The sequence below is a fragment of the Nelumbo lutea genome, chromosome 1 (assembly GCF_056320005.1).
Source record: "Nelumbo lutea isolate HS-2025 chromosome 1, American lotus-T2T, whole genome shotgun sequence".
NCBI lineage: Eukaryota > Viridiplantae > Streptophyta > Magnoliopsida > Proteales > Nelumbonaceae > Nelumbo > Nelumbo lutea.
The window spans coordinates 122,576,758-122,598,189 of record NC_142684.1 but is presented as its reverse complement, the minus strand read 5'-3'; the positions used below and the strand labels follow the sequence as shown (position 1 = coordinate 122,598,189).

Sequence of the window (21,432 nt, the reverse complement as noted above, 5' to 3'; positions counted from 1 at the left end):
TAAACCTTCATTCTTCCATAGGTTTTCTCAGCTCTTGACTCTAATGGGGTAGAGCAAGAGGGTGACTAGATGATTTAACATATTGGAAATCATAACTTAGGAGCCTTTATATTTTGACCTAATAAGATTCCATTAAGCCTATATGGGCCAAAATGTGGTATCCACTCATTAAGCCCCATGCCCTTTGTTGAAGTCAACGGGCTTTGCCTAAATGAATCACTTGATTTAGCCCACTTACAAGATAGCCCATCAATGCAATTGTTTCACTGAATATGTAAGCCCACTTAGAAGAAATTAAAACCTAACAATGTAATGCGAATCTATCTCCTCTAGAACCTTTCTAGCAGCCTCCAATTCAGTGTTCTGCACATGGATATATATCATCTCTTCCACTCCCTCAAATGCCACGCAAAATGAAATAAGGCACCTGTTTCATCCATAGTTGTTCAAGATGCCATCTCTAAGAATGTAAGAACGTTGTTGTGTGACTCTGTTTTTGTCTTCACTTGAGGTTGATAGATCTTTTAAAAGTTTCAAACCCAGACTTCACCACTGTTTTTCCCTTTTACTGTGTTGAGTTGTGATGCTCAGAAATGTCAGCGGTGGATTTGATAAGTTATTAACTCTCTAAGTGAGACTTTCTTATTAATCAGTAATTACTACAAGAAAAAGTGAGGCTTTAATGGCTTTTTTCTTAGTGACATTTATTTTATCGCCACTATATATTATCTTTAATGGCGTTTATTGAGAATGCCATTATATTCATATCAGAAACGCCATTATATATATTTTAAGTGGCAGTTATTGAAATGCCATTAAAAATATATTTAAATCGCCGCTAAATATATAATTTTAAGTGGCATTTATTAAATTGCCATTAAATCACCTTTAAACGCCACTATATCAGCAATTTATTTTAACCATTTATTTCACTTCAACATCAATGGTTTAGATTTAACTTCACTAAAGAGAAATTATACAACAAAAACGGCGCGCGGATACCAATTTCATTTCGCGCCCATTCTTCTCTAACCCATGTCTCCTTCTCCTGCTAGTCTACCAAGAACTATTCAGCGGAAGCCATCACGATAGAACCCTAATTTCTTTGCTTAAAACTATTGTGTTCTCTCCTTCGTCAAATCTCGTCTTTTGTTGGAATATTTTTATTTGTTTTAATCTCTTGCAAGCTAGATGCTTGAGTTTGGCTGTGTCGTATCTTCTATAATGGATGAGCCATTGGTCCTTCTCTCATGCTTGGAGCTGGTTAGTTTAATTTCGATTCATGTATTTCTTCTTAGAGGACCCATTAATTGCCGATTATTTTTTTTTTCAAACCTATGCTTGCTCTCTATTTTTGCTTCCTTTTAAGCTCTATTGATTTATTTTTGCTTCTGCGTATGGTTGTTGTTCATTTTTGTAGAAAATTTGTTAGTTTGGATTTTTGGGGTTTGTTTAAGATATTACAAGCCTCTTTTCCTTTTGATTTATTTTAGCAATTATTGTGCTTAAGTTCTTCGATTTGGGATCTTTGGTTCTGGGGTTTCTTTAGGGTTATCGGAGTGCATGGTTGGAGTCGTTGGACTGATTATCGGAGTGCTTAGGTTCTTCAATTATTGTCCTTGCCTTGTCGACTTGTTTGCTTGTGTTGGGCTGATCTCTTGTGCCCTTCTTTTGTCCTTTTTATTGTTTTCTTTTAATAAATTTTTCCCTAAAAAATTGGATTAGAGTTTCCTATTTCTTTTTTGGGTTCTTTGTTACCTCATTTTGAGATCAGCTTTGTAATTGATTTTCTAATATAGTTCTTTTGAGAACCCTGTTGGAAACAGCATCCCGAACTCGAGGAAGGTCATCTCTGTCAGGTCAGCAAAGCCATGTCTCAGAAATGATACTACCGTGATGACTTTTGCACCAGTAAATGAATGGTAATCACCAACAGCCATTGTCAATGCTTGGTTACGCTTGATTGATCTTTCTTGGCTTTGGCCACTAGGTAACCGATTTATCCTCCTATTATTTCAAATCTCCTATATATATATTTTTTTCTCAAGTGTTTGTTGTAGCATTTCATTTTTCCTATTCTGTATGGGATTTTCTTTTCATGTTCTCCTTACCTCTTCGTTTTTGTTCTGTAGGATTTTCACCTGGCCTGCAAGGACTGTTGCATGCAATATGGTTTTGGTTTCTATTTTAAATGGCTCTAGGGTTTGGTTCTTCTGTTGTGTCTAAGGTTTTCATAGCCAATGGTAAAGAGGATTCACAGGTATGGCCATTTTTTATTTCCACAATGTAGGCATAGAAGCAATCATTATGGGATCCCATGTTTTTTTTGGATTTAATTAGATGAATCTTTGTCTATAATGACTTGATTTGTCAATCATGTTATGGATATACGATGGTTGGACATTTAGATACTTCTGAATGTATCTAAATCGATGGGCATTTAACTCATTTTTTATGTTAATCTCCTTAAATCTATGGCAACATTTTACTTCCAAAAAATAGGATTTGTTAATCCTATTCGTATTCTGGTTGGAGACATCCTTTGATCATCAAATTTCTAATGTTTATTCTTGTCATATTACAATGATCCCCAGTACAAATTTCTTACTTTTTGTACAAGTTGTGGACTGTGGGAGTTAATGCTATCTGGGCCATTTGAGAGATGGAATTAATCCAATTTTAGAGGGTCAAGAGATTTGGCAACTCTCAACTCTCAATTCTTGCTTTACTTATCCAATTATCAATTCTTCCTTTTTTCAATCTTTTTATCTTACACTTAATTGTGCTTGTGCAGTGCAAACGCCACAAGCCCATGGCTTCTGAGGTCCATTTCTATCATTCCTCTGTTTCTTTTGTCTCCCCCACTCCAATTCCCAATGACCCCACACACATGACATAACCATCATCACTTATACTGATTCTTTTCATTTAATTCTTTTGTGGGTTTTATTTTGTTTAATGTTGTTTGTTTGGTGTGGATGGGAAGTAAAATAAATGGTGAAGAAAAAAAAGTAAATTTTGAAGCACAAATAAATTAAAATTTGTAATTCTAATTTGCACTCATGCATTTATATTGATTTAAGTGAAATTGCACTACAAACATGTCCCTGCTTGCCTTCGTTTAACTGGTAATGCTTTTGGCTTTTTGTCCAAACAATCTAATAAATGTAAAAATAGGTTTGGAGTGGTTGGGATTTGGAGGAGGTGACTAGGGTGTTTCTGTTTTGTCTTTGGAAAGCCATTGATGTGAGAGTGGTTTTATTAATTCAAATAATGAAAGTACAATCAGCCTAGGAGGAGGCACGAGATGTTACCTCCCTCGAGGACTGAACCATATACATACACTAAACATACACAAGCCTGAAATACAATTACAAAGTAGCCCAAAACAGATCTCCCCTTGACACCCCTTGCTTGGCGAGAGAATCAGCCATTGCATTTGCTGATCTGTTGACCCACTGAAATTGGAGAGCCATTGATGTCATCAATATTGTTTCATCAAGCATATCAAGTGTAAAAAAAGGCCTAGAGAACACAGCCATAATTCTCCATGGCTATTCCTAGAAACACTACCAATCCTTTAGACTGCTTACATCAGAGTTCAATTTAATGTAGTTAGAGTCACTAATTGATCTAATTGAAATTAAAGTTCTTCATTCGATGAAGAGAATTTGCTTCTTTTTCTACTTATGATATGTCTAGGAGTTGGTCTGTGGTGGTATCAACGTAAATAAGAATATTAATATAACTGATATACCATGGAGCCTTCCACCACAAGGAAGAGAAAAGCTAGATATTAAAAGAATGCATTATGCTTTAATGTGATTCATGATTTAGCAACAACAAAGCTTCTCCCAAAAATTGGATTAGATTTTGGACTAGAGTGTCCAAGTTCACAAGAGAAATGACTAGATATTCAACAAGCCAGTCAACAATGGGATTTGGAGAAAGGCTTGATTGAGGTGAAATAACTAGATATAGAGCTTGTTAAACCTTTTACTAAGAAACAGACTTGAGGAATGGATGCATTTAGTGAATTTTAAAGGGGAGAGTGGGGAGTCATCATCAATGACAATCTCCTCATATCTCTTAATTAAGACAATATTGAAAGACTACTTGTTTCCCCCTAAAATCTACAACTAATGTGTTGTACTCTTAACTGGTTTAATCCAATACTGTCAATTTTTGATCCGACTAGATGGTCTGACCTCTAGAACCAAGACGCGCAAGTAAAATTGTTTTTTTGGCTTTCTCAGTTCTTATAAATGTCAACTTGTTCAAGCTTAATTACCCCATTTGCATTGGGATCACATGTATTATATACCGTTCAACATATATTGTTTTTAGTTTATTTTGATATAAATTGTTTTTTACATTTTATATTTTCACAATTTTATTTGGACAAGTTGAGTAGTTAACCAGATGGTTGGAATGTTCAACCCATGACCCATCTATCTAGTCTAATTCTAATAGAATTGGTTTAGTGTAGAAACAAGGATCTAGAGTGTGGTAGATCAAGCAATGTTGGTGAGCTAACCTAGGCCTGTACCACTGGTCCATTCACCTTTCATTTCTACTCCTAATCTTCTATTATCCAATTTTTACTTTAAAAGTATTGATTCAAAGGTGTAAGATTCTAATGTCTGGTGATTGATGATTCTTTGGCTAGAGTAGCTATCATGGTCTCATAGGTACTCTTACCATCAACAACTCAGGCTATACTCTTACTAGGCCTCATTTATATTGTTCGTTTGATTCAATTTCTTTTTCCCATTTATCCCCCACATGTCGACATATTATTTGCATATAATAACATTATATTTTCAACAATTTCAATGTATGATGGATTTGCCACCCATTCAGAAACAGTTATGTAAAGCAAAAACTCCTAGACAGCTTGGTGGCTTTATTATCAATTATTAAATGGAGGTTGGGTTCTATTTTAATGCATTCAGTTCACCCAGATTTTACCAATTGAGCTAGTTGGCACTTGAGTACTAAAGTTTTTGGATCAATGTATAGCTGTAAACCATATTATAGTATACAATAATCAAAGTGTGTATTATATCCAAACTTATCTTTAGAACTCAAGGCATCAAAATTCAAAAATTACACATTGAAACATAAAATCTAAAAATTTTGAAACATGTTATTAGAAAATTGAAAAAATTAGGAAATTTATTGGATTCTTAAATTTTCCTAATAATAATGAGGTCTCAGTCTTGAATGGTCCTTTCCTTTGCCATTATATGCTGCAGACCATGTTTTATCGACATGGTTATTTGTTTTGCTCATGAATTTCAAGTTTCAGAACTATAATTTCAAGAAAGGGTGTTATGTCAGGCCATCAACCAGCTTTCTACTTTATTGACAACAAAGTAATGGTTAGTCTAACATTCAAACAGTGGAACAACTAGGATAGATGCTCATGAACTCATGAGTCATGACCATGCATGCAAGGGTTCCCTCTAGTTCAACTGCAACTTCAGTACACCATACATCTGATGTCTTATTTAAGGTAATTGACAAATAGTATTTCTTGAATGCAAAAGGAAATTGACAACAAAAACAGGAATTTAAAATGCTTTCAATGTCTTGAACTTAAGACAAAAAATGATTTAGCCTCCAAGGCCCACAGTTCCGCAAGATCAACCAATTGATAACATTGTTCAAGTCACCTAACACCAACAAGCTAGGAGAATAATCCTAATCTCTTTATTATTCAGAGACTGTCAAGAACTGCTAGGACCTCAACTTTCAGTGTCCAAAAGGCTAGTTTGGCTGTTTGTGTGGTATGAGTAATGGAATATGTAGGGCTGCAAATGGCATCTGTTTATTTGAATTTGAATTCAAATACAATCCGATTAAGGAGACCTGAATTTCATATGCTTATAATTCAAATGGATATGGATCCAATCCAATCTGATCTGTTATGATACATACATATGCATGTATGTATGTACACATGCACATACATACATGAAAAATTAATATGAATTTATTATGCAAGGTACAATGAAACTTCAATGATGAATACTAAAATGGCATGCTTATTTGTTTAGTTTTTTAGGGAAAAAAAACATAAATGGCCTAACAAAAGCTTTCATGTGGCAAGAGGGTTTGCTGCTCACAAGATTGCCACTTGTTTGTCTCCCTGTATCCTATCCAGGAATAATTCTAGCCTTAAACCCACTAAATGATCAAAACAGGCTCATTTTTATTAGCAATTTCTAAAGTAAAACTTTGGGCAGCTTATGTCCCTGGGAAAATACCAATAAAAGATGTGGTACAGTTATGATGTGAACGTAGATATTAAACATATGGTAAGTCTAGAGGCTGACCTATTTAATGGATGGCTTGAATCAGTCTATGCGCATTCCATGTTGCAAAATAAGGTTGGTCATGTTGGATCAGACCCAACCTTGGTTTTTTCTTTCTTTTTTCACAAAGTGACTGTTCTCAGACTTGAACCTGTGTTCTCATGTTTGTCAGCCTGAGTTTTTACCATTACACCAGGAAATTACCGGTATGAACTTGATAAGTACTTTGTCTTGTAGAAGAATCCATGCAATCTAGTTGATTTTTTTGCAGTATAGCTGTTAAAACTGTGTATGCATGGGACTTGATCTCGGGTCAACATGTGTACTTTATTTGGTCATTAAGTTTCTTTTCTTGGGTTTTATATAGACAGACTCTAAGATGTGTTCGGGTCAACATGCACCAATTTTTATTGTGTTTATTTATTGTTACATGTTGTATGCTTAAGTATGAAAGTATGTTAATTACATTAATTGTAAACTGAGGTCATTTCATAAGTCTAATCATATTTGCCAAATTAGTATACCTTCTTATCATAAAAGAAGGCTTTACATATCCCAAACTTATTGGCTTTGTATACCTTCATTGTTATTCTTGATGAGAGAGAGAGAGAGAGAGAGAGAGAGAGAGAGAGAGAGAGAGAGAGAGAGAGAGAGAGATGAGCACACATCTCAAACCTATTGGCTTTGTACTATGAACAATGAGGTTTCATTAAGAGCTTTTCAAAAACAAACCAACTTTTAGATACTCCCAACAGAACAAGGAACCCTTACATTGGCCGCAAGAAAGGAAGAAAATATAATTTAGAAATATAAAAGGAAAGGAAAAGCAACGGAATGAAAGAACTCTAGGGATGTGCAAGAAAGCCTACCACCTGCCAGATCTTCAAGTTTGTAGATGGAGTTCTAGTAATAACCAACTCTTAATGTTGTACCTTATTAGATAATGATACTAAGGCCAAATACTACATTAAAGTAGTTGACAATGACCCTAAGATTTCTGACTTTGGGAAGTAGATAGACCAAGGAAAACTCAAGTGTTATAAGATTTCTTACTTTGCTATTGTTAACTTAAAGAACTTATACATGACAAAGTGGTAGGGATTGCTATGAAGATGGAAACTTTAGGTTATTTTTTATGCCAATTTTCTTCTTATTTTAAGATATTTCATTTTATTTCTTTTCTATAAATATATAATGATTAATAATTTGTATATGAAATTTTATGTTAATTGATTAAATTTTTAACATAATGTAATTGTTTTGTAGGAAATTGTTGACACATGGAGCAATGGTGCTTTTGGCTTTGATGGAGACATTTAAAAAGAATAGAGCGAGATGACTTCTGTTTGTGTATTGAGTTTTTAAGTACACATTTTGTTTTTTGTTTTGTTTTTTTTTTTGTCTCCACTATTGGCCAATGCCTTGAAAGTGACATTTGTATATATATAAACATTTTATGATAAATTTGTTTTATATGAAAATAGTTTATTTGGTTAAATGTCATAATTATTTGATTTTTTAATTAAATATATAGTATGGATTTGATTTAAAGGGCATGATGAAATTAGTGTTTATTGATACAGGTCCATTTACCATTATATAATAAGCAACATCTTTTTTGTTGCTTCATTTTATTATTTTTTAGCATGCATGTATGAATATGTTTAGACATTTAGTGGCTCTTGTAAATGCCACTAAACCCTAAATGAATAGAATGATTAAGACTTTTTAGTGACATTTATAAATGCCACTATACAGATAAATATTTAAAGACATTTAAAAATACCACTATATAAAAAAGATAAATGCTATTATATTGTTATTGTTAGCTTTTATGGTAACCATCTAGTGGCACTTATAATTGCCACTATAGCGGTTGTTATTTAGTGGCAATTCTTATTGCCACTAAATGTGCCAATAAATGCCATTGTTAAATTTAAAAATAGCATTTAAAACTGCCACCAAATGATGAATAAAACACCACTAAAAATAGTTTTTATTGGTATTTATATAAGTGCCACTAAAATTTGGATAAACACCATTAAAAGTAAGTTTTATTGACATTTATTTAAGTGTCACTAAAAATCATATAAATGCTACTATAAAACTTTTACTGATTTAGATATGGGTGGCCTAATTTGAAAATGCCGCTATAGCCTTTAGTGGTATTTTTACCTATCTTTAGTGGCATTTTGAAATGCCGCTAAAAATCATTTTTCTTGTCAGATAAAGCATGACTACACGAACTCGCCAAATTAAGTGACATTGAAGTCTTTAGCTTACAAATTAAAATATATATAGCTTTGTAATAAAAAGGGTTGTGCATCTATGTTCATGGACTTGAGCTAATTTTTTATTACGTGTTAATCATTATATTAAGCTCTTTAAGTTCAACGAAGTGTTGGTTGGGTTCCCTTCCCACATGGAGGGCCCACCAAAAATTAAAAAAAAAGGAGTCAAAGAGGCTTATAAAAGGAGCGTCACGTGTCTTCTCATTAACAAATAAATTTGCTTAGTAAGTTGTGAGAATTTGAAGAGTCCAGAGAAGCTTTCCACCAAAAATAAGAGAGAGAAAGAGAGAGAAAAGAGAAAAGAGAGGTTTTGTGGGTTTTAATATGTTGATGGCACATATCGAGTTACATATCTACCGATTTGATTTGCTATTCCTCCTCTATTATCATTTTTGGTGAGATTTAATTTTGTTTCTGAGTTATTTGGTGACATGTTGAAATCCACCTTTGGGTGAGTAGTTGATGTTGATAGCATTTAGATTTATTGCTAGAGAATCACTTTGTTGTACTCCATTAATTTATTAGTGGAAGATTTTTAAGTGGCTAGGAGTCCGTGGTTTTTCCTTTTACTTTGAATGGTTTTCCACGTTAAAATCTTGTATATTTTATTTGTGGATTGTGTTCTTGTTATTGCATATATTTTCTATTTGATTGATATTGTTTGGTTTGCATGCCCATTTGATTGCACAAAGAGGAAAAGGGAATTATCTTACTTCCATTCAGATATATTTTGTTATTTGGCTATTGTGAAATAACAGGCTTGTTCTCAACACGAAGGAATACATGCATAGCAGAGGAAGACAAGTATCAGGTTTATTCATCAGGTAAAGAAAGGCAATTTTCATCATCTCTGCCTTGATGTAAGGACTAAAACGAGATAATTACCAAGACTTGATCGTACAATTAATGTTTGTACAGAGAATAGTTTGTTTCTATTTTCAGTTTTCAATGGGTTGTTACAAAAGATAAAAGATAGAGACCAACACCGAGCGAAACCCATCCAGCTCCAAATATCTTTGGCTTTGATTGGGTTCCTTGTACTGCATATACAATATAATGATATAAATGCAAAGCAAAACTACTTGCTGAGAAGAATATTAGTAAGAAATTATTTAATTTCATCATCACTCTCTATGGACCTTGTTATGGAATGATATATATCTCAGACTCTCAGTAGGGTGGTGGGGAGGGATAGGATCCAGGATATGGAGCTGCAAATAATAAATAAGATGTTAGTAAGGTATCAGTTGGGAGATTTAAATAGCATTATTGCTGGTTAATGGTGAGATGGATGGGAAAAGAACTAGAATGCAGGATGAAGAATATTACCTGGTGGATAAAAGTAGGGTGTGGCTTGCGTAGGCGGAGGGTAGGGTTGTGGCTGTGGAGGGTAGAGGTATGCCATGGGAGGAAATGAAGCAGCTGTTTGCGAACTGGGTGGGTAGTTGGATGGCGGCGGATATTGTACTAGAGAATAAACAGCTGGTTGGGGATTGGGCAGGTATAGCGGATACACCGTAGGAGGAGCTGTATAGACAGATGATGGAGGATAACTGGGTGTCAGAATTGTTGGAACACAGGGAGCTGCTGGCGCAGGCGGAGCACAACTTGTGGCTGCAGGCTTCTGCATTTCCCATGAACATGGTAAATTTTGATCATCAGTACTCCTGCCGATATATGGACTATAGAAGTTCTACTACCTATGCTTCACTGGTTGTACTTTGTAAAAGCAGAAGCAGCAGAGAGAGAGAGAGAGAGAGAGAGATGAAACTTACATTAACATTACCGTAATGCAATATGAGTTTAACTTCTCCAGCGTATCTGCAAAATGGGAGGTATATATTGTCAATTAAGTGCTGAGGATCGAAAGGAAGAGGTTATATGTTCGTTTAATTATTTATTAATTTCTTTACCTCCCACTGTTACTCTGTATTGACCAGGTCGAGTCGTCGTAGCCCTGGGAAAGAACCTTGTTGAATTGAACACTAAACAACAGCCCAATAACAGAAGTGGGTAAGTGGATGTTGAAATGCAAGAAAGGATGTTTGTGTGCATGAGAGAGAGAGAGAGATTTACGTTCCGCTGCCGATGAAGTCATGGGAAGTAAGGGTGTTGCTGTTCCAGACGAGGACCTTGAGATCTCGACGGCCTTCGGAGAGGACGATATTGAACTTCTCCCGGAACGTAGGGTTCTTACCACCATCTGTTCTAGAGCAGGTCGGATATATGGGCATTATATTTAGTCAAGAAGGTGAATCAGAAGGAGCTAGATGTCGTTTGTGAGATCTGATTAAGAGAATAAAGGGTCCTCCCAGAGATTATTGGATAGATGATGAGATGGTATACATTACCTGTACAGGTCCTAGTCCGGAATTTGGCATCTCCGTATTCAAGGCACACATATGGGTCTTGCCTTGAAAACCATTCTTTATCATTCAACTTCGTACACTCAACCACTACACAAAGCCAAGGATAAGATTCAAGAAGCATGATAGTAAACGACGTCGACGTTGCAGAGAATGATGATAGAGAATTGATAATTTGGTTAGATCACATGGTTGGTGGGAAGACGTACCTGTGACCTCGAGCTGCTGACCTTGAATGCTGCCGGCCGTCGACATGGATGATACGTCTATTGGTATTGATTTCGAATATATTGCTGATTAATTGTTGCAATGATCAATATTTCTGTGTGAAGCTGAAGCAATATAGCATTACAGGAAGACCCTTTAAAAGAGACGATGCAAGCTGCAGAGAAGTTGAACTCGGTTTTGTGTGAAGACTGATTCTTACTCGGTTTTGTGATTTTGATGGTTTAGCAAGTGGGACGTCGCATTTAATTCGAAACGAAGTTGAACTCGGTCAGACTGAACCCAATCGCATTTAATTCTTCTTCTTCATCACCACTTACAAACGCCACATTAAATGAAAAAACCCAATGCTTTTTTTTTTAATAATTTTTTGGCTAACCAATCAGCAGCTCCAGTTAATGTCATTTATGAATGAATAGATACCTTCAGTACACTCACGCGGTTCGTTATTCTACAGGTAGAGAGGTCAATGAATGAATCTTCTTATCATGATCGGGTCCTCTCTTTACTTGCCACGCATGTTCGTAGCAGGTTCCACGACCTAGCCCGGCTATACCATTAGCAGGTTCCCTAGAAAACCTGACATAATATCTGGGTCAATTGGGTCAGATTGAAGGTAATTCTAACGGTCTAACCCCAACCTTGAAGGTACCTCGAGCTCAAGTCTGACCCAACCTGAATTAACCCAACACAATTCAAGCCAGGAGGGCTTGGATTGAGTAGAACCAGGTTTGGTCGGATTGATCATGACATATTGCTGCACTCTGGTCAATTTGGAAGCGCAATTTGTTCGTTCCTGATTTTTTCTTTTAGTTTAGTTTTTCAAAAAATAAGATCCCTTATATTGATTCTGCTGCTATGCTCATGTTTTTTATGAATTTTTAATTTTTCATATAAAATATGTAATTATTCCATCGGCCGACATTTTGTTTTGTGTTCCGATATGTAATTACACTAAGTCACTAATTACCATTGTGGAGTTTTGATGTTTTACATGATACTTAGGGGCGTTCTTTTTTTGGATTTTGAGAGGGGGAAAGTTGGTCAATAGAATTTTGGTTTTTATTGACCAAGAATCCTATATTTTTTTTTCAGATTTATGTGGGGACCACAGAAAGTTTATTTTCATGTGTAAGTGATACCCATCTCCTATGTGGGTAAATAACTTTCCCACTTAGGGGGAAAATTGCCAACACTTGAATGAGAAAAAAATGCCCCTTTTAATAATGGATTTTTATGGATAAAATGGTCATTGCCTTATTTATATGAGAAATAAAAGAACATGGGTAAATGCACTTACCCCGGTAAGTGTTTCCCAGGAAAAACTTACCCAGGTAATGCATTTACCAAGGGTAAGTAATTTATCGAAAAGTGACCAAGGCCTTAATGTCCGTTAATGGTTTTGGACCAATTTGACACTTTTTGAAAGTTTGAATACTAAGCCATAGGTTTGAAAATTTGGATACTAATTTGACACTACCCCAAAGTTCAAGCTAGTAAAGTGAAAATTTCCCTAATGTTTATTCTTCAACTTTTTTTAGGAATTAGGGCCCACATGCACAATTGAGTGTTTGAAAAAAGAAAAAGAAAAGTATCAGGTCTTCTTACACCCTCCATTAACCATGGGTTGTTTGGCATTGTAATATATGCTTCAATGTTATTAAAAACTGACTAATAATTAGAATCACTATGACCATCGGTTCAATCGTCCGATCCGAATAACATCAATTTGTGCTGTTTTAAAAAATTAAAATTAAAATAAAAATGTGGCCTACTAACCATTGTCTGGTTCAAATAGGTTGATAGTATGGCAGTTTGGACTAGTGGATCTTTTGCCAATTCAATGATTGTTGGCCTTTTGGGAAAATAGAATTTAGGCTCAATTTAGAAGAAGTATAAATACAAATATGTACAAAATAATACAAAATATAAGATTTTACATTCTACATATTTATATTTGTCCTCCTTCCAAATGAAGCTTAAGGGTGAAACAAAACCGATACCCTAACCAGTATCTGAGCCAATTGTCCACGTCAACGATGATTAGAAAATAATCTATTTTATTCATAAATTAATTCATATGGAGATGGTATTTGTGCTTTGTATTTCAGTTTGCCAATTTGGCATTTCAACCAATTCATATTTTGACATACTGTTGGTCCATTATTCGGTGTATATTTGGGTAAAGTTGGTTCTATGACCCAAGTTTTTCAAGAATAAAAAGAACCATCCAAGTCATTTAAAACATGATAGAAATAGAGAAAAAGCTGCGAAACCAATTTAGACCTATTGATGATGTTCTGGCATGATTCAATGATTATGAGAGCCATTGTATGCCATTTGGTACCGGATTAGTTTAATTTAGACCTATTTAGGAATTAACTTGAAATAATAATAATAATAATAATAATAATAATAATAATAATAATAATAATAATAATAATAATAAGGGATGGGATATCCATCATATGGATACTCAAATCTTGCGGAATGGATTGGGCGAATTTTAAAAATTTTTCCTATCTTTGCAAGGAATCGAATTCCCTATTTTAGAAAAAAATATTTTTCAAGGATCAATCTTGAACCATTACCAAACCAGATCTGAACCAAAAGAAGTAAGAGGGAGGATGCACCTGATACAGAGAAATAGTATCTTCCAATGGAGGTGTTCACGCTCAAAGAAGGATCCAAAATCTGCTCCCACTGAAGATAGCGCAATGCATGATGGAGTAGAATCAACAGTGTTCTTCCAAAAGAACTTGACCATTCGCAAGAATCAACAGGATGGCTTGTGAATACAACTCCAATCAATTTTTCCCCAAAAGATTGGTATCAAGAATAAATCTTGATTACTCCTATAGAGAGTAGGAGATCGAACTGCTGGAGGTGGCGGCTGTAGGAAAGAGGCGACAAGAGAGTATTCGCAGGGTGCATAATTCTCTCTTCTTGTGATTTCAGCTTTGAAGACAAGAGTTTTGGATTGTATGTCTAAAGGTTGCTGCCCCCTCCTCCTTTTATAATCTTAAAGGGACCAGCTCCTAATCCCATTGGGAGTTGCTAATCTAAATCGTATTTGGATTAGAAGTCCCTTTAAGTGATAAGGGATAACCCTTATCTTATCTGCAGATCAGATCAGCCATCTCCTAATCCTACTTCCAAATCTAAATCTTGGACTCTCTAAGTGGATAGGGTCTGGGCCCAATCCTATCAGCTGATCCATCTTAGAATTCCCCCATTTTAATTGACTAATCAAATCAGCCCAGTTCAAAATGAGCTTAAGGCCCATTTAAGGTTATGTACTCACTTAGCCTTCCAAACTGCTGCCTAGTTGGGCTTCCTTGTATGGCGTGAGACCCAAACATTGATCTACACATCAGCCACATGGGTTCGGCCCAACCTTTATTACAAGGCCTGGCCGAATACACTGTTATGGACAATGCACCCTCTGAAACCCATCTTATGAGCTCTATGGGCCCAACACTTATCCTAAGTGGTCCCTAGGCCAAGCCACCTTGTAACACCTAGGGACTGTGGGCAGATGCAAGATTAGCCCATTAGGTATTATCCTCAATGGTTTTACACTTAACCTCTCAGTCCATAATGATCACACACTGCCTCACAAGAGAGGACCTCTCCCTCGGCTGCAAAGAACAGTTCTGCACTCTCTGCTTATATGGATCCCAGGAATTAAAACTTTTTTGCAAATCATTTCAAAACCATAATATATATACTTTTATATCTCATATAAAATATATTTTGCAAAACAAATCTCAACGATTGAAATCAGCTGCCGGTAGTCTTGGTTTCCATCAGTGAGAGTGCATCCCCGATCATTACTTTTGTTCGACAAAGGGGCTAATCCTGTCACTATGATCACCCACTCAGATGAATTCTCAAACCGTCCCAACATACCTAGGTTTTGACCCTCGCTAAGGATCTCATTGATAGGTATATCAAAGATAGTCCAATCTGACACCTAGTGTAGTATCATAATTGAGTCTAGGGGTCGGGTGTAACTTTTTTGTTTTGCCCATCAATCTCTAAGGTCTAGGGCAATACTGAAAATCTGGTCCAGTTTATAGATTCAATTAATCATACACTGTATGTGCCTAGGGTCTCACCCTGGCAGCTGAGACAGGCCACCCCAACCGACTTGGTGGCACCATAGTGTCAGCCTTGTCAAGATAGGTCTCCTCAGATTGACCCACTGGCTGTGAACATTCTAAACTAATACGAGTCTCATTAAGTGTCCAGTTTAAGGGTATTACACAGAAACATACCAATGGAACATGAATCAAATATGCACTTTTATTCATTTACAATAAACTCATAAAGTACATCATCTTGATTGAAGCTAAGGGCATACAAAACTGTCTAACAATAATAATAATAATAATAATAATAATAATAATAAAATAATTTGATATAGATTTAGTTAAAATATTTAATTAATGTTAATAATAAAATAGGTTATTACCTAATTAATTCAAAACTTTAGAAAATTAAAAGTATAATTAATTAATATAAATAGATTCTATTAATATAACTACATATAAGTTAGTTAACATTTCATCTATAACTTAGGAAAATTAAAATTACAATTAATTATTATAAATATAATACTATAATTAAATACTAACATATGATCACATTAAGTTAAGTGTTAATATTCATACTAATATTAGTAATTATATAAAATTCAATTAAATGTTAAAATTTAGCAATTTAAAATTAATTATTATTTTTGTAGGAACAAAATTAACAATTCTTGTTCTAAAATCCATTTAAATGTCATTTATAATAATTACATACAACTTAAGTTTTAAAGTTGAAAATATTTTAAATTAATCATAGACAAATAAGTTACCTGAAAATAGCATTTGGATGGATAGGGATCAGCTCTACCCAAATGAGAATGCCATAAGACTTCTACTTCAATTCCGCTTAAACAAACCTGTGCATTGCACAGATTCCAAATTAATTAAAGCGTAGCAATTTTTTTGAGTCTTAGAAGGTATATTTTGGGTTAAGCAGATTCAAATATACCAAGTTTCAAACGTTTTCAAGTTCTAAACTGCGAATGAAAACTTTTAGATTATCTTACAAAGCTGTAACATTTTAGACTTTCAACGGTTCAAATTTTCATCCAATGTTGCAAACGCTTTCAAACATTAGGCTGGAGATCAAAATGCACTTTTTTTCTATTGTTAATTGATGCATATGTTTTGAAAAACAGAAATAAAAAAAAAAACAAAAAATCAAGTAGTGAAAAAAAGTCTTATATGACCTGAGTTGACACATTAACCATTTTAATGTCTGGGTGAAGAAGGCTATCAAAACGAGTCTAATATGACCCATTTACGATAGGATCCATTTCATAGAAATGGATTCACAATGACCCATTAAAATGGGTCTATTACAACTTATCATGGTTATAATAATAATAATAATAATAATAATAATAATAATAATAATAATAATAATAATACTTGGGATTTTTTATTCTCTTAAATCGGAATATAAGTTTTTATTGTTTAACTCATACTTAACGAAACATGTGCATCGCATGGGTCCCCACTAGTTTGCTTTAATTGTATAGGCATATTGGCTTAGTTTGTAGTCAGATTGATTTGTGTCACAGATGATCCTCATATATATGACTTAGCTTTATGCTGAGTTATTCACTAAGTTCAATACAAATGCTCATAGTATAATATTTTGCATATTTCTTACATTTTTTCTTATGTTGGCTATATTTGAGAGGAATCATCCATTTTTTTTTCTTTTTCCTTGCCCTAAATTTTTTATCTAAACTTCTATAGTTGCGCCTACGAGCTACGGTTGTTCTTAGGAGAAGCATTGGATATGGTTGTGGACTATTTCAACTCCACTCTAACATGAATGGTTCTACCATTTTATATATAAGATTTTCTACAATGGTACAAAAATAATGTATTATCCAAAGCCATATTTGTTGGGATGAGTTTAACCTTTGTTTTGTATTGTCTAATTATTGATGATTATGCATTGATCACTCATTAGATTTCCTATTTCTACTCATAGTTATTGATACGCATCCATGGACACTAACATCAATGCAAAAAAAAAAAAAACCTTGATGATAGACACCTTTTTGTTTGTATTTTAATTAATTTATCTTGGTTCCTCATAATTTAAGTTTCCTCTTTGTGTGTGTTTTCTTAATTTGAATTTGTAATTTTTTTCCAAGTTTTGAGATAGTTACAAATATGCAACAGGTATTAATTATTATGACTTGATAAGTTCCATGTTTTTACTTTTATTACATTAAGGAAAATAATGTTGGCTTATGTTATCAATGCCAAAATGCAATTCTCACTATCCACAAGAACATGGCTGATAGAAGTATATCTTATACTATAATGAAATGCTTTCCATATGGATGAGCAAATTTATTGATCCAATCCCACTAAGTGACTTTGCCCCCTCAAGATTCTTACTTACGTTGTGCCTTTCTCTTTAAATTTTGCATTTCCTTCATTATTTACTTATTTACACATTTTTTTCCTTTGCCTGATATTTTGTATTTATAGCCTCTAAGGCTTAGTTTTGCTTCATGTATTGTGAAGTTAGTAAGTAAGATTCTTTATTCTACAATTAGTTAGAAGGTAAGATTCTTTATTCTATAATTACAATAGGTTTATTAGGTGATAAATCCTCTGAGTTGATTTGATGAATACCCAAGTAGTTGATAAAAGAAAAGGCATTTTATCCAATATTAGTAATAATATTGATATGAATAAAAAGCTAATCACAATTCCTAGATGCAAGACTTATATACCAAGGTAGGAAGTTCTATTTTATAGTATGGTATTAGTGGCTTGTTTAAGCAATAATTCATGAAGGTCTATGAGAAGGTGTTAGCTAGGATGCTAATAAAAAAGGGGGTCAGCTAGGCATTATGTATGTCTTTTCATTTTATTTGTGTTTTTATTTATATCAATTATATCAATGTTTGTGTTTAGTGCTTAATCAAATCTCTTATTTTTAAAGCTAGAAAGTTTTTTTTTTTTTTGTATATGTATTATTATCTTTTCTTTGCCTTTTCACATAAAAATCCATGGGGCAATGATAAAAAAGGTGTCAACTATTAAGGATATTTCATTCTAAACTTGTAGGTTCCTGGGCAATACATGAAAAGATAGAACCTATTAAAACCAGATGATATGGCTAAAAGGTTTTCCTTATGGATTTAAACCATGTAGGTAAATTAAATAAAGAAGATTGTTGCATGTTATGAGCGCAAAATCTCAGACCAAGAAGAAGACTTGATATTTAGACTACATGTATTACCAGAAAGTGTTTTATGAGCCATGAATTCACAAACTACAATTGTAATTTCATGAATCTGCAATTTCTTTTTTTTTAATAGAAAGTTTTACTTCTGTTTTACCTTCTTCAAATATATGAGCATTCATTAACCAAATTACCAAGATAATCTATTAATCATATGAACGTCTCATGCTTATTGCATCTTAATTTATAAGGTTAATTACAAAAAACTTGTACAAACTAGCTTTGTTCTTATTTATAGATCTTTAGAGACACATGCATCTGATAGGCTTCCTTTCACTCTCCCCAAATATGAAATACCCATTAAGTCTATGCAGATCTTTGACTACAAAAACTACATCAGCCATCACGACACGAACACATTTTCATATTATTTCTTTTTTTTTTTTGCTTTATAAGAAAGTTACCATTTCATCTTTCTTTTTTTTTTTTCATGAGAACCACAAAAAAGCTTGACCACTTTTATCATTTTACTAAAACTATTAATTTTCTCCCTCCCTTATCTACACAATTCTTTTTAGGAAATATTTTACCTTCCACTTGCCCTTGCAACATAGAGGCCCCTCTACTAGTAACACCATATTAGAAAATGTCTGCAACATCTTAGTCAATATCTAAAGAAAGAAGAGAACTAAATATAGTCTGCAATGTGTATTGAATAGACCTCAAGTAGTATCCCATCCAAAAGTTTCTTAGTTTGTTTTAGAACTATCACTCCCATGGCATAACTTAGTCATTACAACCTTTTTTTTGTATGTAATACTTCATTAGCGAAGAAAAACAATAAAACACAAGAGTAGAAGCCTTACAATTGAAAATAAAAGATTTTACTTTGATGCCTAAATAGCTTGTATGGGCTTTTGAGTTTGTGGTCTAAGGAATATATGATATGTTTACAAATTTAGAAAAAAAAAGTTGTTAAAAATGATATTTCAAATGCTAAAAACTCCACTTAACTTCATGAGACTTGATGAGGGACGATTTGGCTCTCCAGTGATGTGATGACATGTGGCACCTCAAAATAGTCAGAAGACATCTCAGCACCACATAAGTAAACTTCGAGAGTGTCTTGGAAACCTCGCACCCGCCCTGACGACCTTGACACCACCCCAACAAGATGGACTGTGAACAGCCTGACAAAACATTAAATCGGGGTAAGAGGCGACCTGTTTCCACCAACCTAACCCGAGCTCGGCTAATGACCTACCTGACATGTCAATAACCTCCCCCATAAGCGGGTTATCATCTCTGACTTCCCCGGGATTACGACACCATGATAGCTATAAATATATTACTCTAGCAAGTGTACTAGTTATCAAGTAGTATAAAATATCGTTCCCATGGGGATTTATAAAAATAAGTATTAGAACCACAATCTTTCATAATTATTTGGACAACCGAAATTCAGATTTGAGCAAGCCTATTGAAAATAAGAATTAGCATAAGAAAATAAAAGCGAAGGTGATCACTAATCGAATCTGCAATGGATGGAATCGCTAGGGCTTTTGGTCCACCTAACCAATGTAATGAATATTGATGGGTTCGATTAACCAAGATTATTTGTCATTCCCATAAGCTGAGGTCTTTCCAATGTTATTTAATATTCTCTCTCGAGATATACTAAACCTACGCCCATCAGGTAGCACTTCGATCTCTCGAGTAGAGCTCTCAAGATGGGAGTGCATTAAGTCCAAGAAAACCATTAAATTCAGATGAATCACGTATATATATCTCTATATACCATTCAATTCACACTATGGATTATTTAGTCGATTATGTGAATTCCTCTCTCGATTCATTCACATAACTCAAATCAATTAAGAGGTGGCCAAGCTCTTAATTGCATTAAGCACAATGTTTCATAGACTATATGAGAATCACAATCTTGGATAAATTATAAAAATATATTCATTCACATGATTAGGCTTTCCTCAGCCCTAGCAAGAAACAAATCAATTCATGATAGAATAATTAAAGCAAGCAAAGGGAAAGAAAGAACTCTTGGAATCACCCATGATGCTGAGATCTCCTCCTCTTGCCGCCACCTTCTTCTTGCAATTTCTTGAATTCTTGCTCCTTTCTTGATTGATTTCTCCTTGCTTCTTGATTCAATCCCCAAGATTGAGTGATTGTGTGATGCCTAAAGCTGGTCCGCCCCTTCCTTTATATAGATTAAAGGGGAGGGGGTGGTCTCCTACTTCCTCTTGAAGTTGATCTCTACAAGAATAGAAAGTCCTATCCTAATTCTAATCTTATCTTTTTATCTAATGAATTCAATACTCTTATCTCTCTAAGATTACATAAAAAATTTAGATCTGGAAGGACTCCTCTCAGTTTCTTGTTCTTGGATTCGTATTAGACCCCCTTTGCGAATTGGGCTTCAACCAGGTTTTTCTCCAAGTTGGGCTTCAGCTGCGGATTGGGCCTTCTTATGAATTTGCCACGACTTAGGGCCCGGATTTGACTTTGATGCAAGTCGAATCTGTGAAATCCCAAAACATGAAAGTTGTGGTTTTTTCACTTATCTTTCTAGTAGATCTTGAATCAGCCCATTTGGAGTTCGGATACGCGAGTTAGGCCCAGATTACTGAATGATGTCGAAACTATGAAAAATCATCTGATTTGTCTTTCTTTGCTCCTGATGCCTTCTTTCATGCCCTGAACAGAAATATGAGTCCAATTAGATGCTAATTTGGTATAAAATACATAATAATTGGGGATAAAAATATGATAAATTCTACTCTCATCACACCACATCGGAAGAGCCAATTCTCACCTCACCTCTGAACTAGACGGGTTAGAGATCTCAGGCACACTTTGTGATCCTCACGACAGCTTGCCTATATAAAGGTATCTCCATTCACTAAAAAGGTACATGCTATTTAGCTCTCAAATACA

At 34.4% G+C, this 21,432-nt stretch overlaps 1 protein-coding gene and 1 long non-coding RNA gene across 3 annotated transcripts; one reads left to right on the top strand and one right to left on the bottom strand.

The window, feature by feature from the left end:
• Nucleotides 1–931: 931 nt before the first annotated feature.
• Nucleotides 932–7,818, top strand: LOC148877248 (uncharacterized). 2 transcript variants are annotated; one of them, XR_016112742.1, is made up of 5 exons: nucleotides 932–1,263; nucleotides 1,827–1,990; nucleotides 2,133–2,260; nucleotides 2,795–2,824; nucleotides 7,587–7,818. It is a non-coding gene; the product is annotated as an uncharacterized LOC148877248 (long non-coding RNA). The 2 variants fall into 2 exon arrangements; XR_016112740.1 differs by lacking the exon at nucleotides 2,795–2,824 and having other exon boundaries at nucleotides 981–1,263.
• A 1,583-nt stretch (nucleotides 7,819–9,401) lies between these two features.
• LOC148877247 (uncharacterized) lies at nucleotides 9,402–11,324 on the bottom strand. The gene is made up of 8 exons (XM_088966015.1): nucleotides 11,187–11,324; nucleotides 10,963–11,067; nucleotides 10,688–10,814; nucleotides 10,525–10,596; nucleotides 10,387–10,432; nucleotides 9,941–10,235; nucleotides 9,751–9,822; nucleotides 9,402–9,651 (listed from the first exon to the last, which is right to left on the bottom strand). Exons 1-7 carry the CDS (start codon nucleotides 11,230–11,232, stop codon nucleotides 9,782–9,784), a joined length of 732 nt encoding a protein of 243 aa, XP_088822141.1. The 5' UTR covers nucleotides 11,233–11,324; the 3' UTR covers nucleotides 9,402–9,651; nucleotides 9,751–9,781.
• Nucleotides 11,325–21,432: the final 10,108 nt, after the last annotated feature.